Source organism: Bubalus bubalis, chromosome 8 (assembly GCF_019923935.1).
Source record: "Bubalus bubalis isolate 160015118507 breed Murrah chromosome 8, NDDB_SH_1, whole genome shotgun sequence".
NCBI classification, from domain to species: Eukaryota; Metazoa; Chordata; class Mammalia; order Artiodactyla; family Bovidae; genus Bubalus; species Bubalus bubalis.
Window position 1 is genome coordinate 30,300,770 of NC_059164.1, and position 18,821 is coordinate 30,319,590.

The 18,821-nt window shown below is 48.6% G+C and overlaps 2 protein-coding genes across 5 annotated transcripts in view; one reads left to right on the forward strand and one right to left on the reverse strand.

The window, feature by feature from the left end:
- Positions 1–2,992, forward strand: part of DNAH11 (dynein axonemal heavy chain 11) — a 375,791-nt gene extending 372,799 nt beyond the window's left edge. For 2 of the 3 annotated variants that reach the window (XM_044946526.2, XM_044946527.2), the window contains exons 80-82: positions 679–791; positions 1,270–1,410; positions 2,349–2,992. In XM_044946526.2, coding sequence (XP_044802461.2) covers positions 679–791; positions 1,270–1,410; positions 2,349–2,596 — 502 coding nt within the window. In that variant the 3' untranslated portion in view covers positions 2,597–2,992. Of the gene's footprint in view, positions 1–678; positions 792–1,269; positions 1,411–2,348 lie in introns of those variants that run through there. The other variant, XR_006552702.2, reaches the window with a different exon arrangement.
- The window catches only part of CDCA7L (cell division cycle associated 7 like), a 43,964-nt gene continuing 27,405 nt past the window's right edge, over positions 2,263–18,821 (reverse strand). The window contains exons 2-10 of one of the 2 annotated variants that reach the window (XM_025291995.3): positions 16,048–16,188; positions 11,873–12,004; positions 8,442–8,816; positions 7,113–7,184; positions 6,810–6,971; positions 6,014–6,139; positions 4,955–5,104; positions 4,026–4,162; positions 2,263–3,605 (exon numbers count right to left, since the gene is read on the reverse strand). In XM_025291995.3, the coding sequence (XP_025147780.3) occupies positions 3,575–3,605; positions 4,026–4,162; positions 4,955–5,104; positions 6,014–6,139; positions 6,810–6,971; positions 7,113–7,184; positions 8,442–8,816; positions 11,873–12,004; positions 16,048–16,188 (1,326 nt within the window). In that variant the 3' untranslated portion in view covers positions 2,263–3,574. The remainder of the gene's footprint in view (positions 3,606–4,025; positions 4,163–4,954; positions 5,105–6,013; positions 6,140–6,809; positions 6,972–7,112; positions 7,185–8,441; positions 8,817–11,872; positions 12,005–16,047; positions 16,189–18,821) is intronic. The other variant, XM_025291996.3, reaches the window with a different exon arrangement.

Below are 18,821 nucleotides of genomic sequence, written 5' to 3' on the forward strand. Positions count from 1 at the left end.
CAGCCCTTTAAAAGCTACCTATCAAGGCTTCTCCTATTTTTATGGAAGTTCATTTTTCCTTAGCCTCTGTGAGCTGGCTTCCTCTCAGGTATGTTTTAGATGCTTGCTACCTCGGGTAACTGCTGTGCTGATGGAGTAAGAGGACATGTTGTAAACACAGCAGCTTCTCAAACTACAGGCTCACGATGGACGGAAGGTGGCTGGTCCCCTTAGTAACTTTTCCTTCCGCACTTTCAGGTAATTACAGCTTGTGCAGAGGCCGCTATCACCTGTTCTGCTGCCCTTGCCGTTCCTGGGAACTCCAATTATACAACAGTCATCTGAGCCTTCCCCTGCCCATCCTTAGACACAGGGATGCGTCTCTGGGCACCCCGTCAGCCCAGACCATATACAGCTGCCCATGCAGAGTCACCACGTGTCACTGGGGGGTCACTTGGAGGATCTAAGTGAAACAGTGGTTGAATAAATGGCGTTTTCCACACTTCTCAGTGTTTTTAACACTTTAAGGGGACAGACGATTCTATTACCTGGTCATCAGGTAACAGTTTCACAGGTTACCAGTTCTGGACCTCTCTACCACCACCCACCCCCAGCACCCCCTCATCCCCAGAATCTAATCTTAATGGAAGACTTTAGTACTGAAAGCACATTTGTTTCTTCCTACCTTCTATTCCCCAGGTTTAACGACCTCCTCCTGCGATGCCGGGAACTGGACACCTGGACACAAGATCTCGCCCTTCCGGCTGTGGTGTGGCTTTCTGGCTTCTTCAACCCTCAGGCCTTCTTAACAGGTAAGACTTGGGGTAGGGCAGCCTCTGATGCTGACGGAGCCATGCCACGAGCAGAACCCTAGCCTCGTGTCCCTGGAGCTGCTCCCCTGCCCTGGTGACCCGTCCTCACGCGGCGGCCACTGCCGAGGAAAAAGGACGCCAGGCAGGACGGGAGCAGCCAGGTGGGTGGAGTGTGGGTCACCCAGAACACGTTCTCCATCGGGGCCCACAGTCTCACGTGGCTGTGCTCGGCCGCGGTAGTTAGTGCAGAAACAAACCAACCAGCCAGAGGCACTCGGGCATGGCTGTTCCACTCAAGCGCCATCCACAAAACTGGCCTTCGTTCCACCCCTGCTCTAGTGCAGCCTGGCGGATGACGCCCTGAACACTCCGTGGGACCACAGCTCACTTTGGGTGGATGCTCGGCTCACTGGGGGCTCCAGGGAACCTTATGTATATGACTTCCTCCTGCTCACACCTGTCCCTCCTCCTCCAAAAGCGATCATGCAGACCACGGCTCGAAAGAACGAGTGGCCACTGGACAAAATGTGCCTGACTGTTGATGTTACCAAAAAAACAAAGGAGGACTACGGGCATCCCCCCAGGGAAGGCGCTTACCTCCACGGGCTCCTCATGGAAGGTAAGATGCCCCCAGGAGCACATGCAGGGTTATCACACTTAGAACCTTTCTCACTTGGGTGCAAGTTGGTATTTGTCCTTTGCTTATTAAGCCTGGTGGGCTACAGCCCAGGGGGTCATAGTCAGACACAACTGAGCAACTAACACACCACACTACTCCATTTCTCACTCACACTAGTGCTTACTTACCTCACTTCTGGCTTTCAGATAATTTAAATGGTAGGATATGTGTCCAGTGGGAGCCAAATCTGAAGGTAAGGATTGCTTATAGACTTATATTAAATCTACTTCTTATGAATCTGGGGGACGGGGTAGAAGACGCAACATTTCCTCTTCTCCTGAAAGGCTCTTGGAGAAAGCATTTCCAAGTCTCTGCCAAGATGCTCCTTATCACTGTACAGACATTTAAACAGGTGACCCGAACTTGAATTAAGAAGGTGGTGCAGTAGGAAGGGAACGTGGTGAACTCAGATTTCTTACGCTGTCCACAAGCATGCAGATTCACCATTTTTTAAAAGGAAGGACAAACTAACTTGCTTTATTGGGTCTGGATTCTCGCAGAACCTGTAAGTTTTACAAACCTTTTGAATTCAAATGATTTACTTTTGTTCACAGGAAAGGGGGTAGCACGGGAGCATGAGCCTATGCTTTTGAGGAGGGAATGGCAGCCCACTCCAGGATCCTTGCCTGGAGGATCCATGGACTGAGGAGCCGAGTGGGCTCCTCAGTCCATGGGTTGCAAAGAGTCGGACACGACAACAAATCTCTGCTTACAGTGTCTGCGTGGCTCCCAGTCGCCAGGTGATGAACCCCCCTCCCATCTTGCCAAGGAAGCCACTGACACGCAGCAAAGTGACAAAACCAGAACATTTATTGCCTACACCAGGTAGAAAGGCGGTACCAACAGGAGCACGCTTGTAACCCGTGTCTCTCCTGCAGGAGCCAGATGGGACAGCCAGACAGGAACCATCATGGAAGCCCGCCTCAAGGAGTTAAGGTCCGCGATGCCAGTCATCTTTGCGAAAGCCATACCAGTGGACAGACAGGAAACCACACGCACGTACGAGTGCCCTGTGTACAAAACCAAAAGGAGAGGCCCCCACTATGTCTGGACCTTCAGGCTAAAGAGCAAAGAAAAGGCAGCCAAGTGGGTCCTGGCGGGCGTGGCTCTGCTGCTGGAGGCCTGACGCGGCCCCCCGCCCGGGCTCCCCAGCTTGGCCGGAACACAAGGAGCGCCTGTCGTTGCTCCCGGGCGTGGTAATGTATCCCACTGGGAGGCATAACCTATTCTGGCTTATGTAACTTTTGAGAAAATTAAATGTGCATTAATTTTTTTAAACACCATCCTTGTTAGAGAAGGGGGACAAAAAAGAAGCAAATGTAGAAAAACATGGGAAACCTATTGAAAATACGTCCCTTTCCCCAGCACCCCTCTACGCCCCCATCCTGCAACACAAAGTTAGTGCAGCTCACGTTTGCATCAGAATCCCGCTGTAACTCAAAAAGCAATTTGGCTGGAGTCTCCTGGCCCCTACCTGGGAGTGTAGTTTTTATAGCTATTAAACAAAAATCTCTAAATTAAATTTGCCTTTATATATTCTTTTAAAATACAGAAGCCACGGGCCCCAGGCAGCCGCCCTCCAAGGCCTCCAGTGTCAGTAATGTGACGTCTACTTTTGGTTCAAGTTTTAACAAAAACAAAACTCTAGTTCCATGGTTAATTGCACTTTGTAATTTAGAGGAGCATTCTTCAATATAAATGTCCAACAACCCAGAGCAGCTTAAACTATGGTCACTCATGATAAACTCAAGGGGGTGTAACCCCTATAACGACCTGGCCTCCAGTTACTGTCTGGGAGATACAGAGCTGCGATGCTGTGTTTCCTCCAGGACTTACCTGGAACTTTTTACTCTTTTAAACTGTGGTTTTTAATCATCTGCAGATACTTTTAATAACAAACAACATACAAACAGGCCTGTGTATAATATATGTATACAGATTCCTCTCTCATCTTCCTGAGAAATCTTTTGAAGCGTATAAAAACAATCTTTAAAAAAAAAATACAGCATTTAGCTCTACAAAGAATCTCTGTATAAAAAGAAATCTTAGGCACAAATGGCATGTCTTATTGGAGTGCTCCACAGTGAGCGGGCTGGTTCTTCTCTTAATTGTCTTCCACCAGCTGCTTTTGTAAGCTGAGAAGAAAGAGGAAGCATTAGGGCACAGAGGCAGAGACACAGCAGCATCCCCCAGGGCACCACAGCCAAACTGCTCTCCCAACACAAGGGCAGTCTTCACTCCGGTCACTGTAGGCAGGCTCACCTCACCCCCACATCCCTAAACCCAGTCTCCTCATCCCAGCGCACAGCGCCCAAGCCTCCCCTGTCTGTCCCAGAGGGTGAGAAGAGCTCTTTGGTCTTCACAGCTTTCCCTGCCTGCCTTGTAGGCTCTATGACTGCTTGTGACATTCCCGACACACACAGATCCCGCACAGCCGGCCCTCGAGGTGGCTTCTAAGAGTCAGGCTGAGATGAGGCACCCCGGGCCCACCGACACAGTCTTCCCCTCTCCTGCTCCCAGGACTCACCCCCTCCGTTCTGCTTTGCGAGGCTTACCTCTCCAGGTACTCCTTCACGTTGTTATAACCGTAAAACTTGGCCAGGTGAATGAGGATGCCGGTGGCACAGCGGCCGTCGCGCCTCCGGCAGTAACTGCAGTTGCAAATGCCCCGGCAGGGAGGGCACACCCAGTCCTGGGGAGCAGAGCGGCCACAATGTCCCGTCAGCGACAGGCCAAGATGACGCCCTGACCAAGCCCAGCTCGCTGGGCCTCACCCCCAGTCAGCTAGCCTATGACATGCACTACCGTCTCCTTCCTCTTGCCTGTTTCAAAAAGGTGGACCACTCCAGATCACATGCCTGAGAAGTCAGCCCTGCTTTTCAGAGTACAGGCCTTCTCAGCTCACCTATGCGGAGCTGCAGTTCACGTTCAGCTGCAAATTGGGGACAGTCTACTTAGCCCTGATCTGGCAGTGCAGTGGTTATGAGCGCAGACTCTGCAGCCAGGTTCAAGGGCACACACGCTAACCAGCGTACTGTGTATTATTTTACAGAGGGAACCAAGCTGTGGGGAGGTGTATGTACCTACCTCACAAGGTTAGAAGAGTAACAACGTACGTAAACTGCACTGACATGAACTCTCAGAGCCGTGGGGGGCACACAGCGCCCTACAGGGCAATGCCCCTGCCCCCAGGTAAATCCAAGCTAAGTGCCAGTGCCAGAGGAAAGGGGCACGGCTTCTCCTGTACAAACCATGACTCCAAGAAAGCTGGGCTCTGACCCTGGAAAATGAAACACACTCTTTTACTGTCCTGTGTGTTCTTTCTAGAAGGAAAGTCTCTCTTGCATTTCTGCCAGTCTCAAGAGGCAGGAGGAGAGGAGAGTGGTAAGGGGGCTACAGGTCCCTGCCCAAGGGCCCCAGAGCCCCAGCCTCAGCTCGTTCCCTTCACAACATGACTCAGGACGAAGGTGTACACCGTCCCTACCGGGTCCAGCAGCGCCGACCTCACGTCCTCCCCGTAGCGGTTCCGCAGGCACGGCCCGCAGAACTGCCCTCGCACGCCGCCGCAGCTCTGGTTCCGACACACTGTCTTGGTGTCGATGGTCTTCTGCCGACACTGATGGCAAGTGTTACCCTGCGGGCGAAGGCAGCGTGGTGAGCACGGGGTTCAGAGGGGGTGCCCGGGGCCACGTGCGTGAAGCTGCCCTGCCTCTCCTCTAGAATCGGGCACGGCTGTGTCTCTGGCCCAAACCCTGGCGCCCTCTGGGAGGCTGTGAGCACTCAGCTCTGGGGCCCGAGAATCCTGAGGACAGCCCGAGTCGGGAGCCTGGGAGAAACGAAATGATCAGGTGGGCAGAAACAGTGGGGGTGACTGAGTGATCACGGCGAACCCCCGGAGCATCACACGGCTCCAGCCCAGCTCCCAGCAACCTGGCTCCATTCAGGGTAAGACCTCCTGGTTTTAAAATGTTGGCAATTACATTGAAAACCTTTTAATACTGTTTAAGACACTGTCCCATTATCTAAAAATGATGCAAAATACCACAAGCCATCCTCTACATCACCATTTAACAAACATTTAAAATACCTCCTACCTACAGAAGATATTGTCAAACTTCAGTTTCTGTTGGTTATATAAACATGTATGTTATTTATTTATCTATTCCAATATTCCAATATATTACTATATGGTAAATATATTAATACAGTGTAAATTATATGTCTATTGGTTATAAAAGCATTATTTTTTTCAATGTTTAAAACTATCTACTTAAAATACAACAATGACAAATGTGATTTTCCAGACTATACCCCTGCTTGCTACCCTCCGAGAGACCTCTCTCCTGACGAGGATTACTGCACTAAGCCGTCTCCCCTTGCCCACTTACAGCTGCTCCCGCTCAGAGCCCCCCTCCGAGCCCTGGGGAGACAGACGGCACACGGGTCTAAGCCCAGACAGTATACAAGCAGGCAGTTCAGGTACCAGTGCCTGGGAGCCCCCTAAGAGTCACAGTGATGCGAATCGGCTGTCAGATTACTTTACCAGAACTTTATCATAGATTTTATCCCGAACCGTGATGGCCACGTTCTCCAAGTCCTCTTCAGTGATGTCCTCCACTGGCCGAAAAGAAGACACGCAGCGACGTCGGCGGTGCCCCTGGCATTTCCCCTGCAGAAAGAGCAAAGCAGAACTGCACATTAGATGCTCTGAGTGGTTAAAAAAAAATAGTAAAGTTTTAAACTTCTCAGAGCTCTAGGACCATTAGTATTAACTCCTATCCTTAGTGTCAAGCTTCCTGGATGGCAAGGTGACACAGAATGACCAATCAGAAACTCAGGGTCCCTGCCCAATGGATGGTCACCAGCTATAAACTCTGAGGACTGGGCAGTGACCCACACTGAACAGCCACAGATAGGGTCCAGAGTTTTTTGTTCCAGACAGAAAGCTCTCAAACTCCCTATTCCTAACACAAAGACGGATTCATCCTGTACGTTCCCAAAAGCAAAACCTTGAAGCCACCCGGAGCCATCATCACCTCCACTGGAGATGAACCTGGGGTCCTAACCACTGAGCTGCTCAGTTTAGGCACAGGACAGCCTCACTGGCTTAGAGCTTAGACCAAGTGCAAGCTCAAAGCCAGGGTCCTTACCCAGGTGTGGTCACAGGAGCACCCAGGGTATCCGGGGGCTTGGCTGTCTCAGCTCCCGCAGACCTCCCAGGTCGGCCCCTCGGCGCCCTCACCAAGCCCCAGAAGACCGTGATGAACGCTCCCGCATGAGGACCACTGGCTTAGACAAAGCAGCATTGGTTCGTTATAGTCATAAAATACCCCACTCACTGTCTTCCTTCTTCTGAAACTGTAAAACTCTTCTGCAAACTTGGCTGCCGACACAGTGAAGTTTTCCAGGGCGAACTTCTCGGGGGGCCGTGCACTCCGGGCTGGGTTGGTCCGCCGCGTGACCTGTCCCTCTGTGAAGGCCCGCCTCGTGGTCTTCTTCTTCTGCAAGGAGAGCACAGACACAGGCATGCAACTGGCTGCTTGCCAGAATGAAGCCCATCTGGCCATGGAGTGAGTGAGTGTGGGAGAGAGTGTGTGTGTGTGTAAATACTGGAGACAGTACATACAAGGAGTTCCACTTACAGAAGCTGAGTTCGGGGTTCGGACCGGGAAGAAATCAGGCATCGAGTTCAATTCCGCCAATAACTGAGCAAGCTGAATTCAGAAAAAATAGAGTCTTGCATAAATATTCCTAAGTCTACTTCAGCTAACAGGTTATCACAAGTCTTGGAGTTTGTAGCCATGCCTGAGTAGTTTACGTAAGATCTGACGAGTCGTTATATTTTTAACCTCACGTGTAATGATTTTTATCTCCAGGGTGAGATGCTGAAATTATCAGAGGAATAAAATCTATGTCTGTTCCTTGTGTATACAAGGACCAGACACGATGAAAACTGTCCTGGAAGGATCAAGGCCTGGAGCATAGGGTTAGAATCAGGACTGAGCCACTAATTCGTAGTATGACCATGGAACCTACCACTTTGCCCACCCGAATCAAGATTCATCATGTTCAAAACAGAAAATGCCAATTAGACCATTCTGACAGTTACTGAGAGCTCCAAAACACTGATTCTTCAGGTTGGTTAATTTCTCATCAATGAAAATAATTTATGAAAATATTCCTAAAAATACCAAAACAACAGGCATTAAGTGCCAATCAAATAGATGTATGGGTGTCACTAACAAAATCATGAAGAACACAGTTCTCATGTGGAGATGCGGAGAAATACAATCCTAAAACTTTTCCTTAGCTAAAGACTACTATGTCTCTAGATAAACTTTACCCAAAAGTAAAATTTATATTAAAATTTGTATTTCCTTAAGTAACTTATTAGACATATTCTAAGACTGCACATACAGCATCATTATATTATGCCTTTTTAAAAGAAAATGAAAAGTATACCAAAATACTAAAAGTGTTTGGTAGAATTATTTTTTAAATTCTGTATATATAAAAATTATGAAGCAAACTAGTTACTGACCATATATAGAAAAACTGAATACACATAAAGATTTCACTTTGTTCCATGGATTTATAAAGTGATTCAGAACTCCTTGGGTGTTTTAATGCCTAGACCCCTTTCGTTCCTCCCCTGTTATCTCCGAAGTGCAACAGCTAGGCTGAAAGCTGCCTGCCTGTCCGTGGGCTTCACGACACCCTATGTACATGTTGCTCCCTTTTGCTGGGACAGGCCTTTTTGTCTCTAAACCACTGTCCATTTGCAGGGCACCATGGAAGGTCCTGGGAGTCCCTTCCCAACCCAGAGTTAGTCAGGCAATGACCGCTGCAAGTCCAGGAAAAGAGGAAGAACCCACAAAACCCAGAGTAGGCTTCCTGACAGAAGCCGCGGCAGCTGTGGAGGGGCGCAGCTCCGGGAGCCCGGCGGCGGCGGCCAGGACGCACCGACTCACCATGGCTTTGTTCTCCTTGATGTTCATGGTCCTCTTCAGCAGAGCATCCGAGCTCTCCTGGCCCTCATCCCGGGAGTCGTCCTCAGACTCAGAGGCAGAGTCCTCACTTTCCTTCTCCTGCCTGCAGCTGGTCTTTCTTCCAAGAATCACTTTTTTATTGTCCTGTAAACGTGACCCAGGAAACAGGGGCTCTGCAGAACCGTTCTTATCAGCTTTTTTTGCCAGTTTCTTGGTGGGGAACTGAAAGGCTACTCGAAGACCAATACTGCTTCTTCTAGGCCTGCTTCTTCGAGCTGTCGCCTTTTCTTCATCATCATCTTCTTCCCCACTCACGAAAGATTCTTTACCGTTGTCACTCAAATCTGACTCCACAAGCTAATGAAAATGAGAGAAAGAACAAAGTGTCTATGGCAAACCTTCGCAAAGACACACTTAAAACCACTCTATTTTAGGAAAACAGTGAATATTTGAGTGCTGCTGCTGCTGCTAAGTCACTTCAGTTGTGTCCGATTCCATGCAACCCCACAGATGGCAGCCCACCAGGCTCCTCTGTCCCTGGGATTCTCCAGACAAGAACACCAAAGTGGGCTGCCATTTCCTTCTCCGACGCATGCATGCATGCTAAGTTACTTCAGCCGTGTCTGACCTTGTGTGACCCCATGGACAGCAGCCCACCAGTCTCCTCTGTCCCTGGGATTCTCCAGGCAAGAGTACTGGAGTGGGTCACCATTTCCTTCTCCACTTGAGTGCTTCCCCTTCCTATTGGTCACTCCCGCTGAACTCTTCAGTTAAACACGTAAGTAGTTTGTTGAGGGACAAAATCAAATAGCAGGCTACTTCACACTGTGGCCCAGACACACACACTGGCTGTGTTCTCTTCAGAGCAACAGGCTGGAAGCAAAATGCTGACCAGCCAAGTGGGCACATGTGGGAGCCCAGCAATGTGGGAACAGTCAAAGAACAGGGTGTGCATGACCTAAGAGGTGTGTTCAGACAGAATAAGAGTGCTAAGTGAAAAACAAAATATCATTCTGCCCTAAATAGCTGCAAGAGGATTCATGAAAAAGAGAAACAGAGGATAACTGACTTCATTTTAGTGAAGTGACCAAGGAGCAGGCGGATAATCCACCATAAGGGGCAGTGGGGGAACCTTGTCCCCAGGACACGCTGGGTCCTTTTTCTAGGGCAGCCCCTCTCCTTTCTGTAACCTGCAGGGCCAGGGGGTGCAATCGGGCGGACAGCTTTGCAGGGCAGGCAGCTGCAGGCACCCGCCCAGTCAGCTTAAGAAACTCACAGTCCCAATTTCAATCTCTACTCAGCGTAGGTCTCCAGTATGAAATCATAACTTGGTTTTACATGGGAAAACACAGTAAGAATGGAAAGCAAGGTGACATCTCAGACGCAAAAGACAACAACAGCAGATGGGTTTCAATATTAAGACCCAGGTCATGGCCTGAGCATCCTTCCTTGACCACGGGCTGGACAGTGTAGCTTGGGGAACCTCTGTCAGGGGTTCCTGTTATGAGAACTTGAGAACAGCACCAGGAGGAGGCCTGGGATTCAGTACATGACTCTGCTTGCTCCTCAAGTGTCCAACCCCACTCCACACACCAGCTGGACTCAAAAAATAAGGCCACAGGAGGCGGCAAAAAGAGATGACATCCAAACCGTGGGTGTATGTATCAACACACAACAAACCAAGCAGACTTAAGATTACGCTGATCTGTTTCATATCCTGCAGTTCCCATGCTAGTAGCTGTGGAGTTGAGAATGGTGAGCTGGATGAAGACACTGTTGGACGACTTCACAGAAGTGTCTCCCCAACTGGCTTTATTCATTTATCATAATCGTCACTTAACCCACCCACCTCCACCTCTCTACCAAGGATATGGAGCAGGTTACTACAAAGAACGGAAGCAGGGAAAGCGCGCACTGAACACCAGCCGGGACTCTGGCCTGAGGGCCGACGCCATAGCTGTGGAGGGGTCGTGTGTAGCCAGCTGACCCCTAGACACCAACGCAGAGTCATACCCTCAAAAGGTGGTCTCATCAAAAAGGTGGTCTCACCACTCCTTACCAGGGCGGGAAGGGGGCTGGGCAGGGAGGCAACAATGCTTGTTTTCTCACTGAATTTTAAAATATGCAGGTGGACCTGCCCTGAGCTGTGAGTTATATCAGAGTCAACATAAACTGTCACAATTCATTCCCCAAATGTATAGATTCTGGAGAGGGGAGAGACAAAAAATGGACTTTGGGGCTAATTCGCATTCCCATGCTGGAAACAACTTCTTTGAACACCCCGACATTACTTAGCTAAAGACCAGAAGATGATCATCTACTCTTAGTGATGTGTTTAAGATTTGGAAGGACCTCAGTGTCTTGCTGGCAAGGAACTGCAGACTTGCTGGCCAGAACACACATAACTTCTGTAAAGAAAGCCACGGGGCAGGGGGCTGGGGCCTACAGGCTGGCACCAGTCTGTGTTGCTATTCACAGCAAAATCCACCATCAGGCAAGGCAGCCTACCATTAGGGCTTTCAGGCTAAGGGCCCCCCTGGGAAAAGACAAAGGACAAAACCACCCTCCTGATCACAGCATATTTGACCATCTGCACAGGTTCCACGCGGGAGTGGTTCCCTGGGGACTCCTTAACATGACAAGCCTTAACCTCCCTCTCCTTGACCTTGATACCACAGAAGGAAGTGGTGTGTTGATTTTCTGAACTAAATGTATGTTACTTTTCAGTTAGGAGAAAACACTCTTATGCCTTAAAAATCCAAAGGCCGTTCTTCAAAATTACCCTGACATTCAAATGCTGGTTGGCAGCAAACTGGCCTGAACATAGGGAATAAGAGGAAGAGATCAGCCATCAAGTCTCTTGATGGCAAAGTGCTAAGGGGTTCCCTTCGGAATCAGGCAGGCCCAGGGTATCGGTATCAGTAAAAACCATAGCGTGATCCAAATCAAGGATGCACAGAGAGAACCCTCATGTTTGTACCACAGCTAAATTTCTGCCAAAGTAACTCCAAACCCAAGAACCTTACTTACTGCACGACAAGAAATGACTTTCAGGAACTTGCTACTCTCAGACAGACCCTCCTCTTTTCAGAGAGAAGAGGTGCAAAACATCTGAACTAAATTCTCCGATAAGGACAATAAGGGACACCTGAGACACACACCCCCAAACTCCGAAAGTACCTGGGAAAGATAACTAGATTTTCCCTAAGAGCAGAATGGATCGCTGGACCAGGAATTCACCCTGGAATAGCCAATTTTTACATTTTGCTAACTGGCTTAGAAGATGAACATGTAAGAAAAAGTAAAACCTTTTCATGTGTGAAGAGACTTCTTCCAAGTAACAGTACAATTCAGAAACAGGACTAAAAATACTACAACCCACACTCCCTCACGTGGATAATTATTCCCATTACCTCTGGGTTACTATTAACATTGAGATCAGTCTGCGTAAATCCTTCAAAATCTTCCATCTCTGAGTCAGTGTCCTCTATAAAAATTCTTCTGAGCTCCTCTGTGAAGTATTTGGAATGGAAACGCACATCCTGCTAAATTGAAAACACACATACGTGTCATGGAAAAAACGAAAAACAGAGGCCGGGGGCAACAGGAGTGACTGTTTTAATGGGTACAGAGTTTCTGTCTGAGATGATGAAAACATGCTGGAAACAGACCATAGCGGAGGCCACGAGACACTGTGAATGTGCTCAGGGCCGCTCAAGGGTCTTGCAGGCAGGACACTGGGGACTCGCCTGCACTTAAAAATGGTAAATCCTATGTATATTTTAACGCAATAAACACACAGACACACACATAAAATTTAGACCCACCAACTGAACAATTTCCAAAAATCAGAATGGCCAAAGCCCGTGTCAGCTGGGTGACCTTTAAGGATGGATGGAATTCAGTTTTTCCCTCCAGCATGGGCCATCAAAACGTCCACTTTCACACAGAACGAGAAATGTACTAGAGAAGATGACAGGAGAAAACCCAGCTTCCCCACACGCTGGCTTCCCCATCTAACAGGACCCTTTGGCTCCTCCGAGGGGAGACGGCCCTTCACACAGAGCAGGCTTCCCTGCAGGGACGGGCTTCCACACCCCTCCCCGCCCACCGCTGAGCGGGCACAGTGGCTCCATCACCCACCACCACAGGGGACTGACGGAAGAGCGCCAGCCCTCCCACCCCCGGAAGGCCCCGTCTCCCTCATGGGAGCTGAGAGGCGCCGCCGCCCCCAGGCAGCAAGTGAGCCCCAGCGAAGATGGTGCACGGCTGGCTCAGAAAGGACATTTACCTTTTTCTATCTTTTAAACTCACAGAAGTAAGTGGCAAACTTGAAACAAAGGAGGGGGAAAGAATGAATCTCGGGACAAAACAGGGACCCACAAACCAGCCTCCTCCAAGCTGGCAGCCAAGCCTGGAGCCCGCGTCCCCAGCTGCCGCTCGTGTCGCTCCCTCCCACACCCAACACAGCAGCGACCCCTCGTCACAGCACTCCCGGCGGGAGAATCTCCCCCCACCGCCTTCTCCCTGACTTTAATTACATACTTATCTGAGCTCAGATAATCTCTGGAGAAAAATAGATATAATAGATGAGTGGAAAAAACTTCCAGGGGGACAGAGAAAGAAATGCCTATATCCAGCATGTTTTTTTAAGCTTAAAAATGTCTCCTATGAATTATTATGGGTAATTGGAGTGAGTGTGCTGAGCTAAATTATTTTGTTCCTTTGTTGATAGCTGTGGTGCAGCTGCTTTAAAAAAAAAAATCACCACAAAAGAGAAGTTTCTTTAAAGTGAAATTCAAATTGTGTTTCGGGGAGACCAGCGTCAGAACTCGCTGCACGGACTGTGTGCGAGCTCACGGGGCTTCTCTCTGGGGGGAGAACGGATGGGATTGGGAGCCCACGCGGTGGGGGCGGGGAAGCACAGGCCAGGGTTTATCATGAAGGAAGAACGGTGCTTGTGGTGGGCTCCCAAGGAAACCCACCACCTCCGAGGGCAGGAAACACCTGGCCCAAGAGCCCCGGGCTGCTGCACAGGCTCCCGAGGGCTATGGGGCCCTGTGCATATTCACTGCCTACCAAACATCCCTGCTGGGCCCAAGCGGGTCATGCCTGGGGACAGCAGTTCCCACCCACAGTCCTCTGGCTCCTCCTGTGCTGTGAGCTAGTCTCACAGGCAGCGGTCAGCCAGGGCGAGGTCAGGACTTTGGTGGCCACTTCTGACGGAGAAAACCAGCTTGGCCGCAGTCCTAAACCAAGGCTCCTGCTTTCACAGTGTGTGAAACCTGTCTTCAGCAAGGGTCTGTACGAAGCAAACATCCACTCCACACAGCCTCCTGCGTTGCTGGTTACAACCTTTACACAGCTCTCTGCTCTCCGAAAACTGGCTGTTATCTTTTAAAATCAGTACCAGGCAATATGTTATGGGCCTGGCTGACCTATATCTACCATGATCAAAACGTAAGCAAACGACAGATCAGAAGAGGAGCTAAGAGAACGGTGATGTTTTCCTCTTCTGAAGCTCACGGAACATGAAGAAACAGACTGGAAAGTGATGGCAGCTGAGCCAGTCAGACATGGAGCATGGAGACCAGGATCCTTCGTCCGTGGGTGCTGCATGCAGGAAACCAGAGGAAAAGGATCTGATCTAGCGAAGCTGGAAAGACGGTTCAAATGTGAGCCTCTTCCATCAAGGAGCTTACCACTTGGTAAGGGAGCTGGACAAGTCCCCAGGTCACCATGGTGAGGATCAGTGTTATAAGGGAGACACAGCACCATGGTGCAGAAAAAGTAAGAAAATCCACTGAGACTTCACAGATGCTTCATAGATGCTTCACAGCAGCGTCTGACCTGGATCTGAACTGGGGTTGAGGCTAGAAAAGCGCTGGGAGCGCAGAGGCAGGATGAGGAGCCTGGGGAGTGCATGGGGGTAGGAGGGTGCGTGCAGAGGGGTGGCTACTGCAGCTGAGCCTGAGGGTGAGAAATGGGGAAGCCTCGGGGCTGAGAAGTGGGGCTCTGAGACAGGAGACATCGCAGCCCAGTCACTTCCCAGATGTGGGGACTTGTCCATTCTCAACTCCCCACGTTTTACCTTCATCACCTGTGAAACTGAACAGTACTTGCACGTTCCAGGGAAGCACATGAATTCAGTATACTCGACATGAAAAGCATGTCATCCTGGGCCACAGAAGGCACGAGGAGAGGGTGGGCTTGGGGGCGGGGGGGCCCTGGGGCAGGCGTGACTGAAGCAGGAGCAGCCGCTCTGTTCCTTGATGCCTGCTGCCCACCACCCTCACGCTCACACCGTCCACATGTCCCCCGCTGCTCGGGGGGCGGGGGTGGACCCAACAGGCCGCCCTCACTGCCTGAGCACACTCAAACGGAGGGACTAGCGAGTTCTCAATAAGGGAGCATGGTGACCGGAGCTCAGCTGAAGGACATGAGGACCACGACGGCTGAAGAGAGGAGAGCAGGGAAGGGATGAGGTGAGGAACGTGGAAGATGTTCAACACCCTGACGAGATGGGCGAGCAGCGGGAGGGGTCAAGAGCTCCAGAGACAGAGATAAAAGATAAAAGCGCCAAAGACAGACAACCAGCGCAGCGGGAAATGGTAAGTTTCCTATTTCCCTTGAACAATGAAGACGGATCCTAGTGGCTATCAGAAGTATATCTGGGGCTAGAGAGAAAAGCCACACCATGAACAACAGGAGGCAACGGCTGAGACCAGGCCAAAGTGGAAGGTCTGAAGACAAAACAGTGGAGAAGAGCCACATGTGGGGGCAGGAAGTGGAAGGGAGGCCCACCATGAACAGAAGGTGTAGGAGAGAGAGACCCAGGGCAGTGGAAGCAGGCGCTGAGGGGGCCACACGCTGCAGAGGCATCGAGTAAGCTGAGGGCCCCACAAACGGCCACGACACGGGCGCTTCACTTACATAATTAACTGCCTCCCTCCGCTATCGCCCAGTAGAAGCTGGGGGGGTTTAACTCACTGCCTGTGAGGAGAGGCCTTGGTCCAGGGAGAATGAGGAATTCTGAGTGCCTTTTTGAACTCAGAACAAGGCTGCATACTCCGGCCACACTCTTACTAAGTCACAACACAAACCTTCAGGAATCTACCTCTCTGAGAACTGTAATCTGTGTCAACCACAGATCAAAGGAATTAATGAAGAATCATGCTTTTGCCAGCAATTCCATGAGTGAGGTGCAGATGGAGCCACACGGCAGGGGCACCGAGGCGCACGGTCAGCACACACTCCCACGGGACCCGCCTGCCCCCACCAGCTGGGTGGGCGCACTCCCAATACAGCCTCACCACGGGCTGCGGCCCCAAGGGGGCGAAGAGAGCGGATCTGATCGTGTGAGGCCTTCACTGGGGAAAAAGAATCTTGTATGTAGAAAGGATTCAAACAGCAAAATTGAGCGAGGCACCCTCACCAGATTCTTGAAACGTGAAGGCACGAACGATAAAATAAGATGCTCAACAATTAACTGAAACCACCAATTTCAGACCATGTTCATATAAAACATTATCCAAACCAAGATGCAGGCTTCCAGACAAATGCATGCCTTGCAAGGACGCACCCATACCTGCTTCCCTGACTCCAGCGAGTCAAAACTATCACAGCTCTCCTCGGATGAGAGGGTTTCCATGGGAACATCATCTCGGAAACCAACGAACTCTTCGTCATCACTGGGGGCGTTAAAGATGTCAGCCACTTCCTTAGGGATCTGGTTTGAATTGGGAAAAAAGGAGAACAAAATCAGGGACTGTTATAATCACTTAGGGAAATTTTCTCAAGGAGCAGGAATTACCATCCCATGACTTCATCCATCTGCCATGGCTGCTCATAAGACCCCAGTAACCATGAGCAAAATGTGCCTCAACTGACACCTCATGGCAATCAGGGAAGGGGTAGAAAAGAAGAGTTTTTCTCTTAAAATTCTAGAGCTATATCCTATCTTACAAGGAATGTCAAGGCCATACATATTTAGATAAAAGGCATTTTTCTCTAGACAAAAAATAAGAACATTCTTCCCTACAGTGGATTTGTCTTTAAATGTCATCCATGTAAAAAAAAAATATTCCTTATCACTAAGCTCCTCTTTTCTTAGTTTCCACCTATAGTTCTTTATTTTTTCTTTTCTTTGTCATATGAAAGCTCATATAATGAAATAAAGATTTCTTTTCTATATTCTGAATCAATTTAAGTAGTTTAGAATTAATTCTATTAAACACTATTACAGGCAATTATTCCCAGAGAGAATGTTGTTAGCACACTTAATCTAACAAACATGTATTTGCTGAGAGTTCATTTTTATATGTTGACTACCTATTTGTTCCCAACTATGTTGAAAAAGTTCAAACACACAGAAAGGTCAAAGAATAGTACAAACATTTGTATATGCTTCACCTGGAACCCCCAGTTGCTTTTTTTCTCTTTCTCTCAACAAATATTAGATTGAACCTTAGGCATCTGCTGATATTTGAATGTTTCCAATCTAGGAAAACAGTAATTTAATATGAGGCAACCTAATCCACATATGCAGATGACACCACCCTTATGGCAGAAAGTGAAGAGGAACTCAAAAGCCTCTTGATGAAAGTGAAAGTGGAGACTGAAAAAGTTGGCTTAAAGCTCAACATTCAGAAAACGAAGATCATGGCATCCAGTCCCATCACTTCATGGCAAATAGATGGGGAAACAGTGTCAGACTTTATTTTTCTGGGCTCCAAAATCACTGCAGATGGTGACTGCAGCCACGAAATTAAAAGACGGTTACTCCTTGGAAGGAAAGTTATGACCAACCTAGATAGCATATTCAAAAGCAGAGACATTACTTTGTCAACAAAGGTTCGTCTAGTCAAGGCTATGGTTTTTCCTGTGGTCATGTATGGATGTGAGAGTTCGACTGTGAAGAAAGCTGAGCGCCAAAGAATTGATGCTTTTGAACTGTGGTGTTGGAGAAGACTCTTGAGAGTCCCTTGGACTGCAAGGAGATCCAAAGAGTCCATTCTGAAGGAGATCAGCCCTGGGATTTCTTTGGAAGGAATGGCGCTAAAGCTGAAACTCCAGTACTTTGGCCACCTTATGCGAAGAGTTGACTCATTGGAAAAGACTCTGATGCTGGGAGGGATTGGGGGCAGGAGGAGAAGGGGACGACAGAGGATGAGATGGCTGGATGGTATCACTGACTCGATGGACGTGAGTCTGAGTGAACTCCGGGAGTTGGTGATGGACAGGGAGGCCTGGCATGCTGCGATTCATAGGGTTGCAAAGAGTCAGACACGACTGAGTTGACTGAACTGAACTGAATCCACATATGTTTCAAGTAATTTGTAGACACCATACAATTCACCCTAAAATACTTCAGTACACATCTCCCAAGAATAAGGACATTCTCCTACAGAATCACATAACCATAATCTTATCCAAAATAATACTTATTCAATAATATAATTTATTATTTTCAGTTATATCTTGCATAACTTTTTAAGGGCAAAAGGTATCCACTCAAGCAAGGATCATTCATTGCATTTGATGGTCCTCTTATGACACTATTTTTTGTTGCTTTTTGTAACACTGATGTTTTTTAAACAACCCAAGAAAATTGCCTTGTAGAATATCACACATTCTGAGCTGATCTGATTGTTTTCTGATGGATTCAAGTTAAATATTACTGGCGCCAGTTCTATACAGAGGACATGTGTTTCTCAATGCTTTGTATTGAGAGGTGCAAAACATCAAGCTGCTGCTGCTGCTGCTGCTAAGTTGCTTCAGTCGTGTCTGACTCTGTGCGACCCCATAGGCGTCAGCCCACCAGGCTCCCCTGTCGCTGGGATTCTCCAGGCAAGAACACTGGAGTGGGTTGCCATTTCCTTCTCTAATGCATGAAAGTGAAAAGTGAAAGTGAAGTTGCTCAGTCGTGTCCGACCCTTAGCAACCCCATGGACTGCAGCCTTCCTATTAATTAGCAGTATCTTTAATTATAAAACTGTCATATATAAAAATATATGGAATATATACTTAGGAATATAAAAATATATTCCTAAGTATATGGAATAGTATCATGAACACACATGTGAATACCCTAGTAATGATTCATCTATAGCTAGTTATGTTCCATCTGTATCCAGACCCAACTGCCCTCCTTCCAATTTTAAAACTGTAAACATACTGTAATTTCACCCTGTGTTACCAGCAAATATAGAGTCTGTGTCCAGAATTATTAACTTATTTTTTTCTACTCCCAAATGTATTTGTATCAGGATCCAAATAAGGTCCATACGTTGGTCAATACATCTCAAGTCCTTTCTCATGTCTCCTTCGTGTTGTCTTCTCACAACTGATCTTTGAAGAAAC